General features: G+C 32.9%; 1 protein-coding gene across 1 annotated transcript in view; it reads right to left on the bottom strand.

Annotated features, from left to right (window-relative positions):
* The window catches only part of LOC140826889 (uncharacterized), a 68,362-nt gene that overhangs the window by 1,336 nt on the left and 39,541 nt on the right, over positions 1–27,485 (bottom strand). Inside the window, exons 4-6 of the mRNA XM_073189423.1 lie at positions 23,181–23,240; positions 12,971–13,108; positions 9,767–9,952 (exon numbers count right to left, since the gene is read on the bottom strand). Coding sequence (XP_073045524.1) covers positions 9,767–9,952; positions 12,971–13,108; positions 23,181–23,240 — 384 coding nt within the window. The remainder of the gene's footprint in view (positions 1–9,766; positions 9,953–12,970; positions 13,109–23,180; positions 23,241–27,485) is intronic.

The following is a 27,485-nucleotide window of genomic DNA, read 5'->3' on the forward strand; positions in this document are numbered from 1 at the left end:
TCGAATTTAAAATAAGTTTTATTCTTTTTTTCATTCAATTTATTATCACATTTATTATTTCATAGTAGTCTAAATATTTGACATAGATAATGTAATTTTTAGTGGGTCCAGGGGCGGATCTAGGATTTCGACACTGGGGAGGCCGCTTACAAAAGACAAACAAAAATTTAAAAGGGAAAAGACAAAAATTCTACGGGTTACATTGAACAAAACATCAACCGTACGTTTCTTAACAACGTACGGTTTTGAATAGCGACGGTTTTGACAATAACCGTCGCAATATAGCGACGGTTTTGACAATAACTGTCGCCGGTTAAACCCGTCGCTATATACTAAATTTTTTTTTTAAATTTTTTGGGGAGGCCGTGGCCCCTGTTCGCCCTACACTAAATCCGCCCCTGAGTGGGTCTCTTGAAAACCCCCTCCCACAGTCATTGTGCATGCAGCAAATAGTGATCAAATCGAATATACCATATGTCAAATTATTATTTTGACATTTCAGTTTTCCATAAAATGAAAATAAAATAAAAGTACTCACAGTGAAGAATAGGCTTCTTGGGCGATGGTTTAACAAATCTATATTCGTGAAACGAATCGATCCGATCAATACCTGAAATGAAAAATAATATTTTGACGTAAAAATAGTATTTTTCCATGGGTCGGGTCTAATATGAGTTTCGTCTCATAAAATTGACTCGTGAAACACCCACACAAGAGTTTTTGTGCACAGTGTAATGGATGACATTTATTTTTAATTATTATAAGTATAATATATTTTTATTTTTTAAATAATTAGTATTGTTATGATTTTTATATAAAACATAATTTTCTCAAATATTTAATTTCACTACGATTTTTTACATCTAAAATAACTATAATAGTTTGAGAAAAAAAATAAGGAAAACATTCGTGACAATAATATAAATTTACTATTATACACATGAAATCAAATATAATAGAAGGGCAATTTTGGGGAAAAAAATTGTGTCTCTAATAAGCTCAACTATCATATATAGTATAGATGTAAAATCATGTTATCGGTAATAAGCCAAGTTTTTATCTTATATATATATATATATATGTGTGTGTGTGTGTGTGTGTGTGTATACACATATATATGTATATATATATACATATATATGTGTATACACACACACAGATATATATATATATATATATATATATATATATATATATATATATATATATATATATATATCTTAATTAGTTGATTTGGAATTAAAAAATTTACTTTTTAACATGATATTAAATAAAGTCAAATGATTCGTTGATCTCTTTTACGGTATTTATTATTGTTATTATACATAATTATTTTTAAATCCTTAATATTGATTTTCCATATTTTTATAAATAATAATATGTTCAAAGTGGATGCTAGTACGTAAGAGTCTCAACGTTGTCTTGGTCGATAGAGTAAAGGTATACAACCATAACAGTAGACTATTTAACTCAATAAGTAATAACCAATTGGAAAGTCCGAAAGAGGGTTGTTTAGTACATCATCAAATGATCACTAGTCTGTATGAATGAACATTTTCACTGCCGTTATCATAAACATGACGTTAAATCACATATGTTAGTTTCAAGCTCGAGCGACCTCTATCCTTATTTAGGTGGCTGAATCGACTTAGACCAGTGTAGAGTACACATTACGCATATTGAAATATCTTATCTATGCAGTTTGAATGAGTATACAGATAAAATAAATATTATAAATGGATAAAACCATAAAATAAATATTTTTTTCACATAAGAATCACTAAAAACTCAAGCCACAAATTAACTCGCTGGACATCTACGCTAACAACCTCACCATGCAACATTCTCTCCCATTGGAGGACGAGGATGAAAGCAGGCGACGACACACGTTGCTTCTTATTATTGATTGATTTGAAGTTAAGATGATTCAATCTCTTGTGCCATAACCAATATTTATCACTTAGGGAGGCAACTAAACATGTAGGAAAATTAACATGATCTTTGTTCCATGATATTTTGTAAGTGTTGTCTTCTCTTTTTTCCGGTTAAGACTATAGACTCATTAGCATCTTTAACTGTGCAGGTGTGCTTCTGAAAAGCTACTGAGTATCCATTATCGCATAGTTGACTAATACTAATAAATTGTAACGGAGATTTTCAACTAAGAGCACATCATTTATAGTGATATTACAATGGATAATCTTATCAATCCTTTAGGGACCCATATTTGTACATCATTTTGCCTAGTCATATGTCTGGAACATCCACTGTCCAGATACCATGTAGAGCTTCTTATCTTGGTTTTCCTCTCCTATTCCTACAAACACAAGTTTTAGTAACCGGTACCCAATCTATTTGGGTCCAAACCTTATCAATCCTTTAGGGACCCATATTTGTACAATTTTAGGTGATCTTGTACTTCGGGTATCCCAGAGGTGCGTGCAACAGAAGGTCTATTAATGTTATTTCTAACAAAATGCATTTTAGGATGTTGTTCTTCCCTTCTGTTTTTATCGTCTGGTCTGTATCTCTTCTGAACTGGTCTACAATTATAGTATTGGTAGTTTCGAACCTTCATAGAGGGTTGTCGTCCTGAGTTGAATCCTCTACAGGGTTCAGTACTCTGATGGACTCTACTTTTAGATTCAACGTAACCCAGACTCTAATGTTTACTTCTGTTCGTCTGGTCTAAAAACCTTTCAATTTGAACAGTTGGTACTTCTGGTTTATGTACCATATTGGATTTAACAAAGTGATTGTATTTCCATTTGCACATATCCAGTTTTGGATTTGTACTTGTTTCAGAAGTGCTTTCATCATTACTGAATCCGAGACCACTCCTGTCTCCAAATTGCTTATGTAATTCTTGTATCTTTTCTAATGAAACAGAAGACTTAATCCATGCATTCACCAGTACCGATAGCTTCTGATTTTCAGACATCATCGTCTGGTAATCTACATTTACTCTGTCATTCTCAGTTCTAAAATTACGTATATCAACTTCTAGATCACTGCAGTTGTTTTCTTGCAAGCAAGTGAACTTACTGATTTGATATTTCAACTTTTGATTTTCAATTTTAACTTCCTCGAATGACTGAGAAAGTCTTGAGTAATCTTCTACCATATTATGCAATGTTATAACTAAATCATTTCTTGCAAATTCATCAGATGTCGAGGCTGATTCAGTGTTTGCCATGAGACACTTGATTACTTCTTCATCACTATCGCTGGAATGGCCATCTGAGTCAGGAGAGTCAGAGCTAGAATCTGACCATTTGGATTTACTTTTTCAGCAATCATTGCTTTGCGGTCTCTTATAAATTCTTATCATTTCGCTTTTACCCCTTCTTCTTTTGGTCATCCTTCTTAGGTTTAGTCAGTCAGCAATAAAATGTCTAATTTTTCAACAGTTGAAGCATGCCATAACACCAGGTGGTGATTCCTTTTTGAAGTTTCGGTTTGGACTTTGGTATGCTAGGTGATTCTTCTTCACGAATCTGGAAAATTTCTTCATGAATAGGGACATTGAATCATTGCTGATTTGTTCAGCAGTCCTGTCAAATGTACTTTCAATAGCAGCAACAGGTGATACACTTGAAAAAACTACAGTATTAGCAGTAGCAGTAGCTGCAAGAATCTTGGGAGGTGGATTCGACAAGGGCTCTTCTCCACTTCTTACTTCCAATATAAACTCATAAGCTTTCAAATCTGCAAACAAGTCATGTAGCTCCAACTTGTTCAGATCTTTTGAGACTCTCATAGCCATTTTCTTAATATCTCAATCCCTGGGTACATTTTGATTTTTCTGAAGGTATTCTTGTCAAGTGTTTTGTAAAGAATATCCTTAGCAACATTGTCTAGATTTGCTTTCTTCTTGTCCTCGCTTTTCCATTCAGTTCTTTGCTTTTCAACGATTTGTGGTGCATATTCAGTAATAGCAATAGCTGTGTTAGGTGTTAGAATTTTCAAGGGACCATTTGTGATAATAAACCACATATCATCGTCTTGGGTTGCAAGATGGGCTTGCATCCTAATCTTCCAATCATCGAAATCCTCCTTTGAGAACATATGAACTTTGCTGAAATGTACCATTTCTATTGTAGATTTTCAGAACAAGAATAATCTGCTCTGATACCACTAGTTGGGGATCGATTTAGAGTTTAGAAGGGGGGTGAATAAAATTGTTCCTTTCTTAGACGTTTTTGTAAAGGTGCTAGAATCCTGTTAGAGATTATAGCTTATCTTGTTCGAATGTATTTCCAGCAGATCACAATAAGTTGTACGGAAACGATATGATGGTTTGAGGTGAAAACAATAAATAGTAGGCAGTGGACAATAGTTGTTTCTGGAAGTTCGAAGATGAAATCTTCTAAGTTTCCCCTTCTTCTGTTTGCAGAAGGTATCATGAAAAGATTTGGTTTTTATAATACAACTCTTGTACACACCTACTTCAGTAGGACTTACCCTTCGCTTACTGAAACTCTTAGTTTTCACAACACAATATGATGAATACAACAAGGTTCTAAAAAGACTCTTTTCAGATTACAAACTCTTCTCAATAAGATGTAATAAGGTGAATAGCTTGTGAAGAGATAAAGAAACAGCAGCACAAGATGATCTCAGAAGATCAGATATCTACTATAAAGAATGTGCTGCTTTTTTGTTTATTAAGCTTGAAGATAAAAAGTAGTTCTTGATTGCTCAAAACAAAGTTGGAATGATAGACAAAGAATGTGTTCCTTGTCAATAATAATCGTTGTTTTCTGTATTAGCTTGATCCTTAAATATATAGAAACCTTGAATCTAACGTCTATAAACAAAACGGCTTCTTTGACTCTGAGTGAATCGGCTTTATCACCAAAAAAGGGTCCTGCAGAAAGCTTCAGAATAATCAGTCTTTGTTTTAAACCAAAACTAATAAGGCGTGTTAAATGTCATCGTACAACATTAAATGGTGCAATTAATACTAGTAATATGTAAGATAACAGTAACATCAAGACTCGTAACAATCAAACCAAAGATGTAAAGTTCTGCTTCTGCTTTGGCTACGTTCTGCTTTTGCTTTGGCTAAGCGTTAAGTTTAGCTAAGAAATACTCGATAAATACTGCTTCGGTTTTAGGGATACTAGTGCTTCTGCTATTTATATTTTTTTTTCTTTTTTTACTATCACCACCTACTGGTTTTGACTCTCATCACCACAATTAAAGTAATTCTAACACAATGAGTCAAAACTCCCACTGGGTTTTTGCATAAATAGGACTCCTGTAAATTATTATTTCAATAGGATACTCCAAGAGAATAAATCAAATAATTCATGATCATGATTTTATCACAATCTCGATCAACGATCAGATATCATCGACATTGTAATGCTGTAGATTCGACGACTATCTCCACTGTACTAAGACAAGTCTTTCCCATGTGATTATATTATCGCTCACACGCACCCTAAAAAACTTTCCAGAAGGTCACCTATCCCAGAATTGTCTCAACTTAAGCACGATTAGCTTTGGAGTTATTATGTGATAAACTCCCGAAAAGAATATGCACTTTCTTGATATGAGTAGTGTCCATCAAATCAAATCTTTTAAGTACTCCTAAACTCCACAATTTCATACCTGAACAGTTTTGGAATCTCTCTCATTCCGATGTGGGATCGGTTCATTAATGTTCCTTTCGCCTAGAATCCTGACAATAACCGCTCATTGTCTGTGCAACCTCATGGCACCGGCGATCAATCCCTGGCCTATTCGTACTCGGGCGTCACATACCCACCTGCGTCCACTTAGTTCGTCCCCGAACTACATACCGTGCTAAGATAGGCCAGCTCCGATACCAAATGTAATACCCCATATTTCGACAACGTCCCAGATTTGATGACTGTCTCCCCTGTACAAAGACGAGTCTTTCCAGCATGCTTATGTCCTCATATTCAGGCTTTCTTTCTTGCATTTGCTCCATCAGCTGCGTAAGATGAGCAATTTTGAACATCTTCACAAAACTCGGCCAGTTGCACTATTCGCACAATTTTAGCAATCATACGAAATCTCAAAACTTTCGATTATGTTCCTTAAAAAAAAATCAAATATGAAATCCCCTTATAACTGTTTCACAAACCAAATGTTTAACTCAATTCAACACATTGAAATTGATTATCTCGATGTTAATACATAAATCAATATTTGTGTAACCCTCAACTTTTTGCCTCTCATTCTGATATAGATCGATTTATTCATTTTCATGTCTCCAAGTAATTGGTGGGGTTTTGTTATTTCAGGTATTAACCACCTAGATCGTGGACCATATACCGTCCTATAATCTTTTGCTCTGGGCGTCACACTTTGGTTGTTACAATAGCTTACAAAAACTCACTTTAGTTAGGACTAATCCAATGCCTACACTAAAACTCCTTGTACATTTCTCAACAACAAAAGAGATCGAGCTGCTTTTAGAACTCTAAGTCCAAATTACTCGAGATCTTGATGAGGCAGATTATGAAAAACTTCAGTTGTCTCTTTGGTATCGAGTCTAGCTTTAAATAGTTGAACTCTACCAATGTTAACTTTTTCTTCAACGTTCAACTTGTACAAGTAGCCGACAAAAAAAATTCCGACTTTTGTCTAATATCCCTTCATGGTATTTTACAATTGATGCTTATTAGCTGTATTGAAATATAGGATATAAATCGTCTCTAAAAAGTTGATTCATGAGAGAAAAAACACACGTATTTTTTTAGAAGACATTCTTGAACAACTTGAGATATAGCTAATGTGCATTGATTAGTATAGATATTTGTAGGAAAAATTACTTGATGCACATGCATACTTGCTAGAGACCAGTATGTAGTTTGATCTTCATTGATAACTCCAGCTTGAGTCTTGACGAAGCTCGAGCTTACATAAAGTTACGCAACCTAACGGAAGAATATATAGCTGGAAGATTAATATGAAGTCCAACTAGAGACTTTAGGCGATTCGGCTCGAGTTTAAGAGATCCAGCTTGACACCTGTAAATACATTAAACAACGGCTGTATTAAAAAATAACTCGATGTTGTTTGTTATCATCAAAACTTAGGGATTTCAATCTAACATTAATCTTAAATAGTTCTAATATTCTATGATGTGTACATATCACAAGCAAGACAAGGAATGTCTGAACTCAAGAATTATGACTAAAATTTGTCTTCCAAGTGAAACACTTATTTCATATGAATTTGGTCACATGAAATTAAAGATGTTATTAATTCTAGCGTTTCGATAAATTATTTTGCTATAACTACAGAGTTTCAAAAATAACAAGTTAATTAAAAAATAATTAAAATTAATACTTGATATTCCAAATTTGTATTACTGCGTCATATCATCCAAACTATATGCATATATGTAATAAGCACGCACATATTTGTGTTGGTGTGTATATAATGTTTTCTAGACACATTATTGATTTGAGAGGGGAATGAAGTAAACTAAAGCATTTAAAGATCTAAATTCATAGAACACAGTACATGAAAATTATTTGGAGGGAAGAGTTGACATACATCAAGCTTTTATTTACCATAAATGGGAAAAACTAATAAAAAATTAATTTTAAAATGGGATAAGAAAAATTCTATTAATATCAACTCCAATTCACCATGTCATCTGCTGAGGCGATCACCATGGAACTCAAATTTTAGGTAGAAACCAATTTTAACAATTTATTTTCCGAACTCAAATAAATAAATAAAAAACTAAAAGGGTGCATCTGGTAGAATTGATTTGAAATACATAGATTTTGATTATATTTTTTTGTTAATAATAAAAAAATAGATGAAATCTTATAGTTACACAAAGTAGAATGAATTTCAAATGGCTTCAAACTTAAAATAAATCCTGATTTATATGGAATACTCTACAAACATGTTAGAGTGAATTTGAAATTTATTGTTTTGCTACTCTATAACTACAGAAATACACTTGAGAATATTTGAAATTCATGAATCCAAATACAACGGAAAATGTAATTTTTACCTATTTCATGACTGCACTAAACAACATTCTTAACATATATATGCAATATGTATCATTGTGAAGTAAATGCTCAAAAACACATATTTAATACATTTCTCATAGTCTCTCAAATGTTGAAACACAAATATACATTAATACTTTTTCCTAAAATTAATTACTATATTCTTTTTATTTTGAATGAATATTTTGTTGTAAAACTTTTTTTAATTTGATATCATTATCTATAAATATATTATTGTTTACATATTCTCTTATCCGTGAATTTATTGTATTATGATTTATATGAATTCATTCTAAAATAGAATTAGATTGAAAAAGTATGAATTTATCCTAGTGTAATCGATTTTTTTTAAAGATAATGCAATTGATTTTCGTATTAGATCATATGTATTTTTTTTAAAAATATACAAAATAAATTAAAAGAAGCATATAAAATTAAAGTTAAAAATTAAATTTCGATGAAGAAAATTTTGCCTCCAAAATTATTTTCACAAAATGTCATTTTAAATAAGTTATTTTACACACGAAATTATTCTTTTATTAAATAGTTTTTCAATATAAAAAAATATGAATTTTGTGTATAGTAGATTCAAAATTTTATGTGCATACTAATAATGCGAAGATAATATTAAAAATTACGAAAAAACATTCAAAGATAAGCATTTGGTTCACAAACATTCGAACTTCCATAAACAATTCTATTTGTTATTTCTTTTCAGCACTTCATTTACTATATCTATCTACCGATTCCGATCTTTCGATTTTGATAAGCCTTTGGTTAACTGAGTTCAATTGGATTGCTTCTGCACATTTATCTGATAAAGTTGTGTGCCGCACTCAAAAGTTCGATTTTAATCTTGAATGCTAACAAAAGTTGAGATTTTCAAAGTGTGTAGAAGAAAAATTTGTAAAGTGTTCGTTCTTCTCCTCTTTAAATACGTTTACAAATCCTAACATTATTGCCAAGTTTTAATATAAGAGAAAAATTTGAGGTACGTTTAACAAAAAGTAGATTGTAAATAACTTTATTTTAACAATATATTCTTAAAAACGTATTTTTTCCAGCCAGTTATTTGTTTGACATAAATAATTATAATATTATGTGATGTTTACAAGCTCGAGTTTGGATATCCGAACTCAAGGATTATGACTAAATTCTTTCTTGAAATAATCTATGAATTGAGACAAATGAAAGACGTTATTGATTCTAATGTTTTGCTAAATTATTTAGCTCAAATTATATAGAGTTGCAAAAATAATTGGTACAAGTTAATCAATCAAAGCATCAAAACTAGCACTTGATACTCCAAAAACACATGTACGTGTGTGTGTGTCAAATGTTACATTTTCCAGACAAATTATTGACCTAAGATGGATCGATAAAGTAAACCAAGGCATTTAAAGATCTAAATTCATAGATCAAGAAAATTATTTGAAGTGAAGAGTTGACATGCATCAGGTTTTATTTATGATAAATAATGGATTCTTAATTTATGAGAAAATTAAGCTATTTATTTATTTATTTTAATAAAAAATGGGACAAAGAAAGTCTATAAATACCGTCGGACATTTGTGATCATTTCCATTCATCAGCCATGACGAGCATCACAGAACTCAAATTTTGGGTTCTAACATTGCTCTTAACCACATTAGGCACTTCTAGTGCAACTGTTTGTATACCAAATATTCCTATTTTTACAAGATTTTGCTCACCTCCGCCGCCCCCGCCGCGCTCGTCACCACCGCCTCCTCCACCTTCTCCCCCACCTCCGCCTTCCCCACCACCTCCACCGCCGTCCCCGCCACCACCGTCTCCACCCCCACCATCTCCTCCACCTCCACCGTCACCGCCACCTCCACCACCATCTCCCCCACCTCCACCATCACCGCCACCTCCACCACCATCTCCCCCACCTCCACCATCACCGCCACCTCCACCACCTCGTTTTTGCATAGTTTTCCCTCCAAATATACCTATAACATTTCCTCTGCCTCCAATATTCTGCCGATCACCACCACCACCTCGACGTCGTTAAACCTCTTCGGATCATCTTCAAGTTCTAACCACATGATACTTGCAAAACACTAAGCAATAAGACTTCCCATGTCCTGGATTATCCAAAGAAACTGGATAAATAAATATTCAAACACCATCTAGTTTGAAGAAGCTTCATATTTTACAAGCCATGATTTGTATATTTCAAATTTACATACTGATCTAGGCTTGATATCACATGTATGTATTTTACAAATAATTAAATAAAACAAAGATCATGGGAATTAATTAATGATTACAGCTTATGTTATGCATATATGTTGATTTATTATTTTCTATTTATGTTTATGCCGTGATATTGCATGCATTGCTGTGGAATGTAAATGACCATTAATTAAAATAACTTAATTAAATAATTTAAATGACACTTAAAATTTTCATCTCTCCATCTAAATCACCATTAATTAAAATAATACAACTATCTATTTTGCACTATAACTCTATTAGAATACTTGTAATTTCATCAAACAATGCAAAATAAATTGGGGATTTATAATCATTGCGTAATCTGTTGTTTTTGCACTATAACTCTATTAGAATACTTGTAATTGGTTTATACGCATTGCGTAATATGTTGTTTTTTATAATCCTTTGTTTTAGACTTATTGTCACGCCCCAGAGACGGGGTTAGTCGACAACGGCATTGCTGTCAAATTTACATTCGAAAACAACGAGCCTTAGAAGTACAAAATTCAAAAACCAGTCTTTTATTCATAATACTTAATAATTCAATATCTGTTGTTTTTTATAATTCTTTTTTTTTGTTTTAGATTTATCACAAATGTTACATATTAATAACTGCATGCTTTTATTCTTTCTATCATTTATGACTAGTGTCTCGGAACAATAATTAGGGATCTCGAATTTAAAATAAGTTTTATTCTTTTTTTCATTCAATTTATTATCACATTTATTATTTCATAGTAGTCTAAATATTTGACATAGATAATGTAATTTTTAGTGGGTCCAGGGGCGGATCTAGGATTTCGACACTGGGGAGGCCGCTTACAAAAGACAAACAAAAATTTAAAAGGGAAAAGACAAAAATTCTACGGGTTACATTGAACAAAACATCAACCGTACGTTTCTTAACAACGTACGGTTTTGAATAGCGACGGTTTTGACAATAACCGTCGCAATACATAGATTTTGATTATATTTTTTTGTTAATAATAAAAAAATAGATGAAATCTATTTTAAAGATAATGCAATTGATTTTCGTATTAGATCATATGTATTTTTTTAAAAAATATACAAAATAAATTAAAAGAGGCATATAAAATTAAAATTAAAATTAAAATTTCGATTAAGAAAATTTTGCCTCCAAAATTATTTTCACAAAATGTCATTTTAAATAAGTTATTTTACACACGAAATTATTCTTTTATTAAATATTTATTCAATATAAAAAAATATGAATTTTGCGTATTGTAGATTCAAAATTTTATGTGCATACTAATAATGCGAAGATAATATTAAAAATTACAAAAAAACATTCAAAGATGAGCATTTGGTTCACAAACATTCGAACTTCCATAAACAATTCTATTTGTTATTTCTTTTCAGCACTTCATTTACTATATCTATCTACTAATTCTGATCTTTCGATTTTTATAAGCCTTTGGTTAACTGAGTTCAATTGGATTGCTTCTGCACATTTATCTGATAAAGTTGTGTGCCGCACTCAAAAATTCGATTTTAATCTTGAATGCTAACAAAAGTTGAGATTTACAAAGTGTATATAAGAAAAATTTGTAAAGTATTTGTTCATCTCCTCTTTAAATACGTTTACAAATCCTAACATTATTGCCAAGTTTTAATATAAGAGAAAGATTTGAGGTACGTTTAACAAAAAGTAGATTGTAAAATAACTTTATTTTAACAATATATTCTTAAAAATGTATTTTTTCCAGCCAGTTATTTGTTTGACATAAATAATTATAATATTATGTGATGTTTACAAGCTCGAGTTTGGATATCCGAACTCAAGCAGGGGCGGATCTAGGATTTCGACACTGGGGGGCCGCTTACAAAAGACAAACAAAAATTTAAAAGGGAAAAGACAAAAATTCTACGGGTTACATTGAACAAAACATCAACCGTACGTTTCTTAACAACGTACGGTTTTAACAATAACCGTCGCAATATAGCGACGGTTTTGACAATAACCGTCGCCGATCTAGATCGGCGACGGTTTGGTGAAACCCGTCGCTATATACTAAATTTTTTTTTTTAAATTTTTTGGGGGGGCCGTGGCCCCTGTTTGCCCTACACTAAATCCGCCCCTGAACTCAAGGATTATGACTAAATTTTTTCTTGAAATTATCTATGAATTGAGACACATGAAAGACGTTATTGATTCTAATGTTTTGCTAAATTATTTAGCTCAAATTATATAGAGTTGCAAAAATAATTGGTACAAGTTAATCAATCAAAGCATCAAAACTAGCACTTGATACTCCAAAAACACATGTACGTGTGTGTGTGTCAAATGTTACATTTTCCAGACAAATTATTGACCTAAGATGGATCGATAAAGTAAACCAAGGCATTTAAAGATCTAAATTCATAGATCAAGAAAAATATTTGAAGTGAAGAGTTGACATGCATCAGGTTTTATTTATGATAAATAATGGATTCTTAATTTATGAGAAAATTAAGCTATTTATTTATTTATTTTAATAAAAAATGGGACAAAGAAAGTCTATAAATACCGTCGGACATTTGTGATTTCCACTCATCAGCCATGACGAGCATCACAGAACTCAAATTTTGGGTTCTAACATTGCTCTTAACCACATTAGGCACTTCTAGTGCAACTGTTTGTATACCAAATATTCCTATTTTTACAAGATTTTGCTCACCTCCGCCGCCGCCGCGCTCGTCACCACCGCCTCCTCCACCTTCTCCCCCACCTCCGCCGTCCCCACCACCTCCACCGCCGTCCCCGCCACCACCGTCTCCACCCCCACCATCTCCTCCACCTCCACCGTCACCGCCACCTCCACCACCATCTCCCCCACCTCCACCATCACCGCCACCTCCACCACCATCTCCCCCACCTCCACCATTCATTTTTTGCATACCATTCCCTCCAAATTTTCCTCCAGGACTTTTTTCGAATCCAATATTCTGCCGATCACCACCACCACCTCGACGTCGTTAAGCTTCCTCGGATCATCTTCAAGTTCTAACCCACATGATACTTGCAAAACGCTAAGCAATAAGACTTCCCATGTCCTGGATTATCCAAAGAAACTGGATAAATAAATATTCAAACACCATCTAGTGTGAAGAAGCTTCATATTTTACAAGCCATGATTTGTATATTTCAAATTTACATACTGATCTAGGCTTGATATCACATGTATGTATTTTACAAATAATTAAATAAAACTAAGATCATGGGAATTAATTAATGATTACAGCTTATGTTATGCATATATGTTGATTTATTATTTTCTATTTATGTTATGCCGTGATATTGCATGCATTGCTGTGGAATGTATCTCATTTCATTAACTCTTGATATCATATATACTATAACTAGTAAAATAGCTAGTATATCACATGTGAGCTTTACTTATTAAAATAACTTAATTAAATAATTTAAATGACACTTAAAATTTTCATCTCTCCATCTAAATCACCATTAAAATAATACAACTATCTATTTTGCACTATAACTCTATTAGAATACTTCTAATTTCATCAAACAATGCAAAATAAATTGGGGATTTATAATCATTGCGTAATCTGTTGTTTTTGCACTATAACTCTATTAGAATACTTGTAATTGGTTTATACGCATTGCGTAATATGTTGTTTTTTATAATCCTTTGTTTTAGATTTATTGTCACACCCCAGAGACGGGGTTATTCGACAGCGGCGTTGCTGACAAATTTACATTCGAAAACAACGAGCCTCAGAAGTACAAAATTCAAAAACCAGTCTTTTATTCATAATACTTAATAATTCAATATCTGTTTTTTTTTTATAATTCTTTTTTTGTTTTAGATTTATCACAAATGTTACATATTAATAACTGCATGCTTTTATTCTTTCTATCATTTATGACTAGTGTCTCGGAACAATAATTAGGGATCTCGAATTTAAAATAAGTTTCATTCTTTCTTTCATTCAATTTATTATCACATCATTTATTATTTCATAGTAGGTCTAAATTTTTGACATAGATAATGTAATTTTTAGTGGGTCTCTTAAAAACCCCCTCCCACATTCATTGTGCATGCAGCAAATAGTGATCAAATCGAATATACCATGTCAAATTATTATTTTGACATTTCAGTTTTCCATAAAATGAAAATAAAATAAAAGTACTCACAGTGAAGAATAGGCTTCTTGGGCGATGGTTTAACAAATCTATATTCTTGAAACGAATCGATCCGATAAATAACTGAAGTGAAAAATGATATTTTTGACATAAAAATAGTATTTTCCAATGGGTTGGGTCTAATATGAGTTTCGTCTCACAAAATTGACTCGTGAAACACCCACACAAGACTTTTTGTGCACAGTGTAATGGATGACATTTATTTTTAATTATTATAAATATAATATATTTTTATTTTTGAAATAATTAGTATTGTTATGATTTTTATATAAAACATAATTTTCTCAAATATTTAATTTAACTACGATTTTTTACATCTAAAAAACTATAATAGTTTGGGAAAAAAATAAGGAAAACTTTGGTGACAATAATATAAATTTACTATTATACACATGAAATCAAATATAATAGAAGGGCAATTTTGGGGAAAAAATTTGTGTCTCTAATAAGCTCAACTATCATATATAGTATAGCCAAGTTTTTATCATATATATATATATATATATATTGATTTGTTGATTTGGAATTAAAAAAATTTACTTTTTAACATGATATTAAATAAAGTCAAATGATTCGTTGATCTCTTTTACGGTATTTATTATTGTTATTATACATAATTATTTTTAAATCCTTAATATTGATTTTCCATATTTTTATATGTAATAATATGTTCAAAGTGGATGCTAGCACGTAAGAGTCTCAACGTTGTCTTGGGTCGATAGACTAAAGGTATACAACTATAACAGTAGACTATTTAACTCAATAAGTAATAACCACTTGGAAAGTCCGAAGGAGGGTTGTTTAGTACATCATCAAATGATCACTAGTCTGTATGAATGAACATTTTCACTGCCGTTATCAATGAAACATGACGTTAAATCACATATGTTAGTTTCAAGCTCGAGCGACCTTTATCCTTATTTAGGTGGCTGAATCGACTTAGACCAGTGTAGAGTACACATTACGCATATTGGAATATCTTATCTATGCAGTTTGCATGAGTATACAGATAAAATAAATATTATAAATGGATAAAACCATAAAATAAATATTTTTTTCACATAAGAATCACTAAAAACTCAAGCCACAAATTAACTCGCTGGACATCTACGCTAACAACCTCACCATGCAACATTCTCTCCCATTGGAGGACGAGGATGAAAGCAGGCGACGACACACGTTGCTTCTTATTATTGATTGATTTGAAGTTAAGATGATTCAATCTCTTGTGCCATAACCAATATTTATCACTTAGGGAGGCAACTAAACATGTAGGAAAATTAACATGATCTTTGTTCCATGATATTTTGTAAGTATTGTCTTCTCTTTTTTCCGGTTAAGACTATAGACTCATTATCATCTTTAACTGTGCAGATGTGCTTCTGAAAAGCTACTGAGTATCCATTATCGCATAGTTGACTAATACTAATAAATTGTAACGGAGATTTTCAACTAAGAGCACATCATTTATAGTGATATTACCATGGATAATCTTACTCTTACCCACGGTTTTACCTTTTGAGTTATCAACAAAGTTATCTTTGGTCCATTACAACTCATTATTTTTGAAAGTAGACTCTTTTGCCTAGTCATATGTCTGGAACATCCACTGTCCAGATACCATGTAGAGCTTCTTATCTTGGTTTTCCTCTCATATTCATGCAAACACAAGTTTTAGTAACCGGTACCCAATCTATTTGGGTCCAAGCCTTATCAATCCTTTAGGGACCCATATTTGTACAATTTTAGGTGATCTTGTACTTCGGGTATCCCCAGAGGTGCGTGTAACAGAAGGTCTATTAATGTTATTTCTAACAAAATGCATTTTAGGATGTTGTTCTTCCCTTCTGTTTTTATCGTCTGGTCTGTATCTCTTCTGAACTGGTCTACAATTATAGTATTGGTAGTTTCGAACCTTCACAGAGGGTTGTCCTCCTGAGTTGAATCCTCTACAGGGTTCAGTACTCTGATGGACTCTACTTTTTGATTCAACGTAACCCAGACTCTAATGTTTACTTCTGTTCGTCTGGTCTAAAAACCTTTCAATTTGAACAGTTGGTACTTTTGGTTTATGTACCATATTGGATTTAACAAAGTGATTGTATTTTCATTTGCACATATCCAGTTCTGGATTTGTACTTGTTTCAGAAGTGCTTTCATCATTACTGAATCCGAGACCACTCCTGTCTCCAAATTGCTTATGTAATTCTTGTATATTTTCTAATGAAACAGAAGACTTAATTCATGCATTCACCAGTACCGATAGTTTCTGATTTTCAGACATCAACGTCTGGTAATCTACAATTACTCTGTCATTCTCAGTTCTAAAATTACGTATATCAACTTCTAGATCACTGCAGTTTTTTTCTTGCAAGCAAGTGAACTTACTGATTTGATATTTCAACTTTTGATTTTCAATTTTAACTTCCTCGAATGACTGAGAAAGTCTTGAGTAATCTTCTACCATATTATGCAATGTTATAACTAAATCATTTCGTGTAAATTCATCAGAATCAAAATCACATATCTTTCCAGATGTCGAGGCTGATTCAATGTTTGCCATGAGACAGTTGATTACTTCTTCATCACTATCGCTGGAATGGCCATCTGAGTCAGGAGACTCAGAGCTAGAATCTGACCATTTGGATTTACTTTTTCAGCAATCATTGCTTTGCGGTCTCTTATAAATTCTTATCATTTCGCTTGTACCCCTTCTTCTTTTGGTCATCCTTCTTAGGTTTAGTCAGTCAGCAGTAAAATGTATAGTTTTTCAACAGTTGAAGCATGCCATAACACCAGGTGGTGATTCCTTTTTGAAGTTTCGGTTTGGACTTTGGTATGCTAGGTGATTCTTCTTCACGAATCTGGAAAATTTCTTCATGAATAGGGACATTGAATCATTGCTGATTTGTTCAGCAGTCCTGTCAAATGTACTTTCAATAGCAGCAACAGGTGATACACTTGAAAAAACTACAGTATTAGCAGTAGCAGTAGCTGCAAGAATCTTGGGAGGTGGATTCGACAAGGGCTCTTCTCCACTTCTTACTTCCAATATAAACTCATAAGCTTTCAAATCTGCAAACAAGTCATGTAGCTCCAACTTGTTCAGATCTTTTGAGACTCTCATAGCCATTTTCTTAATATCTCAATCCCTGGGTACATTTTGATTTTTCTGAAGGTATTCTTGTCAAGTGTTTTGTAAAGAATATCCTTAGCAACATTGTCTAGATTTGCTTTCTTCTTGTCCTCGCTTTTCCATTCAGTTCTTTGCTTTTCAACGATTTGTGGTGCATATTCAGTAACAACAATAGCTGTATTAGGTTTTAGAATTTTCAAGGGACCATTTGTGATAATAACCCACATATCATCGTCTTGGGCTGCAAGATGGGCTTGCATCCTAGTCTTCCAATCATCGAAATCCTCCTTTGAGAACATATGAACTTTGCTGAAATGTGCCATTTCTGTTGTAGATTTTTAGAACAAGAATAATCTGCTATGATACCACTAGTTGGGGATCGATTTAGAGTTTAGAAGAGGGGTGAATAAAATTGTTCCTTTCTTAGACGTTTTTGCAAAGGTGCTAGAATCCTGTTAGAGATTATAGCTTATCTTGTTCGAATGTATTTCCAGCAGATCACAATAACTTGTACGGAAACGATATGATGGTTTGAGGTGAAAATAATAAAATAGTAGGCAGTGGACAATAGTTGTTTCTGGAAGTTCGAAGATGAAATCTTCTACGTCTCCCCTTCTTCTGTTTGCAGAAGGTATCATTAAAAGATTTGGTTTTTATAATACAACTCTTGTACACACCTACTTCAGTAGGACTTACCCTTCGCCTACTGAAACTCTTAGTTTTCACAACACAATATGATGAATACAACAAGGTTCTAAAAAGACTCTTTTCAGATTACAAACTCTTCTCAATAAGATGTAATAAGGTGAATAGCTTGTGAAGAGATAAAGAAACAACATCACAAGACGATCACAGATATCAGATATCTACTATAAAGAATGTGCTGCTTTTTTGTTTATTAAGCTTGAAGAGAAAAAGTAGTTCTTGATTGCTCAAAACAAAGTTGGAATGATAGACAAAGAATGTGTTCCTCGTTAATAATAATCGTTGTTTTCTGTATTAGCTTGATCCTTAAATATATAGAAACCTTGAATCTAACGTCTATAAACAAAACGACTTCTTTGACTCTGAGTGAATCGGCTTTATCACCAAAAAAAGGTCCTGCAGAAAGCTTCAGAATAATCAGTCTTTGTTTTAAACCAAAACTAATAAGGCGTGTTAAATGTCTTCGTACAACATTAAATGGTGCAATTAATACTAGTAATATGTAAGGTAACGGTAACATCAAGACTGGTAACAATCAAACGAAAGATGTAAAGTTCTGCTTCTGCTTTGGCTACGTTCTGCTTTTGCTATGGCTAAGCGTTAAGTTTAGCTAAGAAATACTCGATAAGTACTGCTTCTGTTTTAGGGATACGAGTGCTTTTGCTATTTATATTTTTTTTATGTTTTTACTATCACCACCTACTGGTTTTGACTCTCATCACCACAATTAAAGTAAGTCTAACACAATGAGTCAAAACTCCTACTGGGTTTTTGCATAACTAGGACTCCTGTATATTATTATTTCAATAGGATACTCCAAGAGAATAAATCAAATAATTCATGATCATGATTTTATCACAATCTCGATCAACGATCAGATATCATCGACATTGTAATGCTCTAGATTCGACGACTATCTCCATTGTACTAAGACGAGTCTTTCCCATGTGATTATATTATCTCTCACACGCACCCTAAAAAACTTCCCAGGAGGTCACCTATCCCAGAATTGTCTCAACTTAAGCACGATTAGCTTTGGAGTTATTATGTGATAAACTCCCGAAAAGAAGATGCACCTTCTTGATATGAGTAGTGTCCATCAAATCAAATCTTTTAAGTACTACTCAACTCCACAATTTCATACCTGAATAGTTTTGAAATCTCTCTCGTTCCGATGTGGGATCGGTTCATTAATGTTCCTTTCGCCTAGAATCCTGACAATAACCGCTCATTGTTTGTGCAACCTCATGGCACCGGCGATCAATCACTGGCCTATTCGTACTCGGGCGTCACATACCCACCTGCGTCCACTTAGTCCGTTCCCGAACCACATACCGTGCTAAGATAGGCCAGCTCCGATACCAACTGTAATACCCCATATTTCGACAACGTCCCAGATTTGATGACTGTCTCCCCTGTACAAAGACGAGTTTCCAGCATGCTTATGTCCTCATATTCAGGAGTTCTTTCTTGCATTTGCTCCATCAGCTGAGTAAGATGAGCAATTTTGAACATCTTCACAAAACTCGGCCAGTTGCACTATTCGCACAATTTTAGCAATCATACGAAATCTCAAAACTTTCAATTATGTTCCTTAAAAAAAATCAAATATGAAATCCCCTTATAACTGTTTTACAAACCAAATGTTTAACTCAATTCAACACATTGAAATTAATTTTCTTGATGGGAATACATAAATCAATACTTGTGTAACCCTCAACTTTTTGCCTCTCATTCTGATATAGATTGGTTTATTCATTTTCATGTCTCCAAGTAATTGGTGGGGTTTTGTTATTTAAGGTACTAACCACCTAGATCGTGGACCATATACCGTCCTATAATTTTTTGCTCTGGGCGTCACACTTTGGTTGTTACAATAGCTTACAAAAACTCACTTTAGTTAGAAATAATCCAATGCCTACACTAAAACTCCTTGTACATTTCTCAACAACAAAAGAGATCGAGCTGCTATTAGAACTCTAAGTCCAAATTACTCGAGATCTTGATGAGGCAGATTATGAAAACTTCAGTTGTCTCTTTGGTATCGAGTCTAGCTTTAAATAGTTTAACTCTACCAATGTTAACTTTTTCTTCAACGTTCAACTTGTACAAGTAGCCGACAAAAAAAATTCCAACTTTTGTCTAATATCCCTTCATGGTATTTTACAATTGATGCTTATTAGCATGTATTGAAATATAGGATATAAATCGTCTCTAAAAAGTTGATTCATGAGAGAAAAAACACACGTCTTTTTTTAAAAGACATTCTTGAACAACTTGAGATATAGCTAATGTGCATTGATTAGTATAGATATTTGTAGGAAAAATTACTTGATGCACATGCATACTTGCTAGAGACCAGTATGTAGTTTGATATTCATTGATAACTCTAGCTTGAGTCTCGACGAAGCTTGAGCTTACATAAAGTTACGCAACCTAACGGTAGAATATATAGCTGGAAGATTAATATGAAGTCCAACTAGACTTTAGGCGATTCGGCTTGAGTTTAAGAGATCCAGCTTGACACCTGTAAATACATTAAACAACGGCTGTATTCAAAAATACCTCGATGTTGTTTGTTATCATCAAAACTTAGGGATTTCAATCTAACATTAATCTTAAATAGTTCTAATATTCTATGATGTGTACATATCACAAGCAAGACAAGGAATGTCTGAACTCAAGAATTATGACTAAAATTTGTCTTCCAAGTGAAACACTTATTTCATATGAATTTGGTCACATGAAATTAAAGATGTTATTAATTCTAGCGTTTCGATAAATTATTTTGCTATAACTACAGAGTTTCAAAAATAACAAGTTAATTAAAAAATCATTAAAATTAATATTTGATATTCCAAATTTGTATTACTGCGTATTATCCAAACTATATGCATACATGTAATAAGCACACACATACTTGTGTTGGTGTGTATATCATGTTTTCTAGACACATTATTGATTTGAGAGGGGAATGAAGTAAACTAAAGCATTTAAAGATCTAAATTCATAGAACACAGTACATGAAAATTATTTAGAGGGAAGAGTTGACATACATCAAGCTTTTATTTACGATAAATGGGAAAAAACTAATAAAAAATTAATTTTAAAATGGGATAAGAAAAATCCTATTAATATCAACTCGAATTCACCATGTCATCAGCCGAGGCGACCACCATGGAACTCAAATTTTAGGTAGAAACCCAATTTTAACATTTATTTTCCTAACTCAAATAAATAAATAAAAAACTAAAAGGGTGCATCTAGTAGAATTGATTTGAAATACATAGATTTTGATTATATTTTTTTGTTAATAATAAAAAAATAGATGAAATCTTAAACAAATACATTAGTTACACAAAATAGAATGAATTTCAAATGGCTTCAAACTGAAAATAAATCTAGATTTACATGGAATACACTACAAACATGTAAGAGTGAATTTGAAGTTTATTGTTTTGCTACTCTATAACTATAAAAATACACTTGAGAATATTTGAAATTCATGAATCCAAATACAACGGAAAATGTAATTTCATGACTACACTAAACAACATTTTTAACATATATATGCAATATGTATCATTGTGAACTAAATGCTTAAAAACACATATTTAATACATTTATCATAGTCTCTCAAATGTTGAAACACAAATATACATTAATATTTTTTCCTAAAATTAATTACTATATTCTTTTTATTTTGAATGAATTTATTGTTGTAAAACTTTTTTTAAGTTGATATATCATTATCTATAAATATATTATTGTTTAAATATTCTCTTATCCGTGAATTTATTCTATTATGATTTATATGAATTCATTCTAAAATAGAATTAGATGGAAAAAGTATGATTTATCCTAGTGTAATCTATTTATTTTTAACGATAATGCAATTCATTTTCGTATTAGATCATATGTATTTTTTAAAAATACACAAAATAAATTAAAAGAAGCATATAAAATTAAAATTTAAAAATTAAACTTTGATTAAGAAAATTTTGCCTCCAAAACTATTTTCACAAAATGTGATTTTAAATAAGTTATTTTACACACGAAATTATTCTTTTATTAAATATTTGTTCAATATAAAAAAATATAAATTTTGCGTATAATAGATTCAACATTTTATGTGCATACTAATATTGCGAAGATAATATTAAAAATTACGAAAAAACATTCAAAGATAAGCATTTGGTTCACAAACATTCGAACTTCCGTTGTAAATAACTTTATTTTAACAATATATTTTTAAAAACATATTTATTCTAGCCAGTTATTTGTTTGACATAAATAATTATAATATTATGTGCTGTTTACAAGCTCGAGTTTGGATATCCGAATTCAAGAATTATGACTAAAATTTTTCTTTAAATTATCTATGAATTGAGACACATGAAAGATGTTATTGATTCTAATGTTTTGCTAAATTATTAGCACAAATTATATAGAGTTGCAAAAATAATCGGTACAAGTTAATCAATCAAAACATCGAAACTAATACTTGATTCTCCAAAAACACGTAGATGAAGTAAACCAAGGCATTTAAAGATCTAAATTCATAGAACAAGAAAAGTATTTGAAGTGAAGAGTTGACATGAATCAGGTTTTATTTATGATAAATAATGGATTCTTAATTTATGGGAAAATTAAGCTATTTATTTTAATTAAAAATGAGACTAAGAAAGTCTATAAATACAGTCGGACATTCGTGAGTTCCATTCATCAGTCATGGCGAGCATTACGGAACTCAAATTTTGGGTTCTAACATTACTCTTAACTACATTAGGCACTTCTAGTGCAACTGTCTGTATACCAAATTTTCCTTTTTTTACAAGATTTTGCTCACCTCCACCGCCGCCACGCTCGTCACCACCGCCTCCACCACCGTCTCCTCCCCCTCCACCGTCACCGCCACCTCCACCACCATCTCCCCCACCTCCACCATCACCGCCACCTCCACCTCCATCTCCCCCACCTCCACCATTCATTTTTTGCATACCATTCCCTCCAAATTTTCCTCCAGGACTTTTTTCAAATCCAATATTCTGCCGATCACCACCACCTCCTCGACGTCTTTAAACCTCTTCGGATCATCTTCAAGTTCTAATCCACATGATACTTGCAAAACGCTAAGCAATAAGACTTCCCATGTCCTTGATTATCCAAAGAAACCGGATAAATAAATATTCAAACATCATCTAGTTTGAAGAAGCTTCATATTTTACAAGCCATGATTTGTATATTTCAAATTTACATACTGATCTAGGCTTGATATCACATGTATGTATTTTACAAATAATTAAATAAAACTAAGATCATGGGAATTAATTAATGATTACAGCTTATTTTATGCATATTGATTTATTATTTTCTATTTATGTTTATGTCGTGATATTGCATGCATTGCTGTGGAATGTATCTCATTTCATTAACTCTTGATATCATATATACTATAACTAGTAAAATAGCTAGTATATCACATGTGAGCTTTACTTATTAAAATAACTTAATTAAATAATTTAAATGACACTTAAAATTTTCATCTCTCCATCTAAATCACCATTAAAATAATACAACTATCTATTTGGCACTATAACTCTATTAGAATACTTGTAATTTCATCAAACAATGCAAAATAAATTGGGGATTTATAATCATTACGTAATCTGTTGTTTTTGCACTATAACTCTATTAGAATACTTGTAATTGGTTTGCGTAATCTGTTTTTTTTTTTTTATATAATCCTTTGTTTGTTTTAGATTTATCCTTTGACTGGTGTTTCGGAACAATAATTGGGGATCTCGAAATTCTAGATCTGATTTTTTAATCGTCATGTTTATTTGGTGTTTGATCAGAAGTTTGACTTCTTTGTGTTTGTTAGTTTTGGATGAAATGAGTTCGTTTTAGGCTTAGTTTGGATTTAGCTTTATTGATGCTTGTTATCAGTGGCAAAAAATGTTAAAAGAGGGGATGGAATAAGAGTTAATTTGAGCTGTGCTGTTGTTTTGGATATTTTGTTGGATGCTAAAAGATGAAGATAATAGAAGATTTGCATTTAAGGTTAAGAATTCTATTAGAGGGGTTTTGTTGTTAATAACTGCCGCTTCCACCATCGCCGCCACCTCCACCCCCACCCCCACCTCGACCATTCCCTCTTTGCATACCATTCCCTCCAATATTTCCTCTGCTTATAATATTCTGCCCATCACCACCACCACCACCACAACGTCGTTGAACCTCATCGGATCATCTTCAAGTTCTAAACCACATGTTATTTATAAAACGCTAAGCAATAAGACTTCCCATGTCCTGGATTATCCAAAGAAACCGGATAAATAAATATTCAAACATCATCTATCTTGAAGAATTCAAGTATTTTACCTTAAATCCTTTGTATCGCCTAGTATCCTTTGTACTCCTTTATTTTCGTACTCAAAAAACAAAGGGAAAACATTTAATTATGTTGGCTATTGTGGGGACCCGGACGCTAATCATCTTCTTAATCGTCGTTGGGACTAATTTAATCATTTAGAATAAACAGGGTCTAATTTTTTTTTTTAAAATGCGGAAGGTAATGGAATCATTCTATTATACAAACCAGTATAATAATACAAATCCTGTATAACATGCATCTAGTTCAAAACTAATGTTCAATTACTACAATCAAGTAATAAAACCTATCTATATCCAAGTCCGGAATCACCACTCTAATCTCGATCTTTCTTCACCTCTGTGACCATGAACCTGTCCCACCTGTTGCCATGCACACATACAGACAAGACAACAGCCGGATAACTCCGGTGAGATATAAATATCCCACTATAAACAATGTATCAATGCAATCATATAAAACATATATAAAAGCATAAATATCATTAAAACATGTATCCAATCTGACTACATGAATCAATACGACTCTGTATTTAAGTCAATGACTTGTTATCTTATCTCAACTCATTTCTAATCTAGGGATCCCGGTCTAATTTAGACTTTGGCATGCTGTATCGAATGTCTACAATAGAAGTCGATCTACATCTAAGCTCATCGATACACCGTAAGCCTAGAGTCTTAGCGGTTCTGTCAAAGACTCGGCGGTTCTACCCTAGCTAAGCTGATCTGCCATAGACTCAAACTCTTGCTCTGCTATAATTCAATAGACAAAACATATTAATCTGATAATTTGCAAATATCAATGCAATGAAATAAAGTATGTGATTTAGGGAAATTCGAGCCAAACCTCACTCGAGTTGTGCACTCCCAACTCAACATTAATTTATACCTTTCGTTCTGTCGCTCTGATACAATTGAAGTCTGGACTCAAATTCTGTCAATGTTCAATCTGGCAATGAAAATATCAATATACTGTATCAATATTCTATTCAAATCAAGACATCTCTGTCTCATTAAATTCTGACGGTACAACCGTATAATTCTGCGATACCAGTGATACCACACCAGTATATTCTAATTCCAATAACTTATAATCAACCACCGTACAAATCTGACATTACATCTCAGTCAATTTAACTCTGAAATTCATAACAATTCCATAACCAATATGTTACTTAATCTGACTTCGATTCTATGATGTCTACTACGTCAAGGATGCCATATATGAATCGTATCTAATTCTGGACATAGCATAATTTCAAATCTTAACAAAACTTACGTCCTGCAGTAGCTGTCGTTGTTAGGAACACGGTGTCGTACTCGGATTTACGTTTGGACAGTCGGATCGTACGTAAAACAAATTTTGAAATCCAAAGACAATTTCTTCCTCGGAGCTTCGATTTGTTTTGATTTCTGAAGAATTGCAAGGTATATATATATATATATATATATATATTATATATATATATATATATATATATATATATATATATATATATACACGTACATGCAAAATGACGAGTGGCTCAATCTTTGTAGCACACGTCTCACGCATATGCGCGACTTATCTCGGCCCATATGCGCGAGACCATATGTCTCGGCGCGTAGCAACACGGCAGCTCGTGCATATGCGCACACCTCTTCCACGCATATGCGCGAGGAATTCTTCACAACTCTCGGGTACCCTCGCGCATATGCGCCGATACACGCCGCACATATGCGCGAGGGGTTCTACCTATTCCGCGCATATGCGCCGCATCAAGTCGCGCATATGCGCGAGGCTCATTTCCTCGCACATACATCTGTTCATGTTGAATTCAAACCGTGTCCCGATTAGCCCTTTCATAATCGTCTCGATTAAAAATCAATAATCGTAATTTAACACAATATAAAATCTTGGGCATTACATTTCTCCCCCCCTAAGATACGATTTCGTCACCGAAATCACATGCAATCAATCATATCAATAAGGAGTATATATACAAAACTGTATATGAAACTTACAATATCGAAATACCTCTGGAAACTCTTGTCTCATAACTGATTCAGTTTCCCAGGTTGCTTCTTCAGTGCCATGACGAGTCCATTAAACTTTCACAAGCGGAATGATCTTTGTTCTGAGCTGTTTTTCTTTACAATCAATAATCTGAATCGATTTTTCAACATAGCTCAACGTCTCATCTAGTTCAGCCTCGTCTAGTTGAATAGCATGTGAAGCATCAGGAAGGTATTTCCTTAATAACGATACATGAAAGACAACATGTATTCCAGATAATGAAGGCGGTAAAGCAAGTCGATAGGCACGATCTCCTATCTTTTTTTAGAATCTTATAAGGCCCAATGTATCGTGGAGACAATTTACCTTTCTTGACAAATCTGACAACTCCTCTGAAAGGTGAAATCTTCAAGAATACTCGGTCTCCTGACTAAAGTACCAACGATCTACGTCGAACATTGGCATATTTGGCATGTCTGTCTTGCGATGCCTTCATTTTCTTTTGAATTAGCTTCACTTTTTATGTCATATCTCTGATCATGTCAGGTCCAATCTCAGGCACTTCAGAGATATCATCCCAATAGAGAGGGGATCGACACTTTTTTCCGTACAACGCTTCGAATGGTGCCATCTCAATACTTTTCTGATAGCTGTTGTTGTACGAAAATTGACAAAGCGGCAATGCATCTTGCCAATTAGTGATAAAATCAAGCACTACTGCTCTCAGCATATCCTCCAGTGTCTGGATAGTCCGCTCTGACTGTCCGTCGGTCATATGCGGTACTCAGATGTAACTTCGTACCGAGAGCCTGCTGTAAACTCTGCCAGAAGTGC

Source organism: Primulina eburnea, chromosome 3 (genome assembly GCF_022965805.1).
Source record: "Primulina eburnea isolate SZY01 chromosome 3, ASM2296580v1, whole genome shotgun sequence".
NCBI lineage: Eukaryota > Viridiplantae > Streptophyta > Magnoliopsida > Lamiales > Gesneriaceae > Primulina > Primulina eburnea.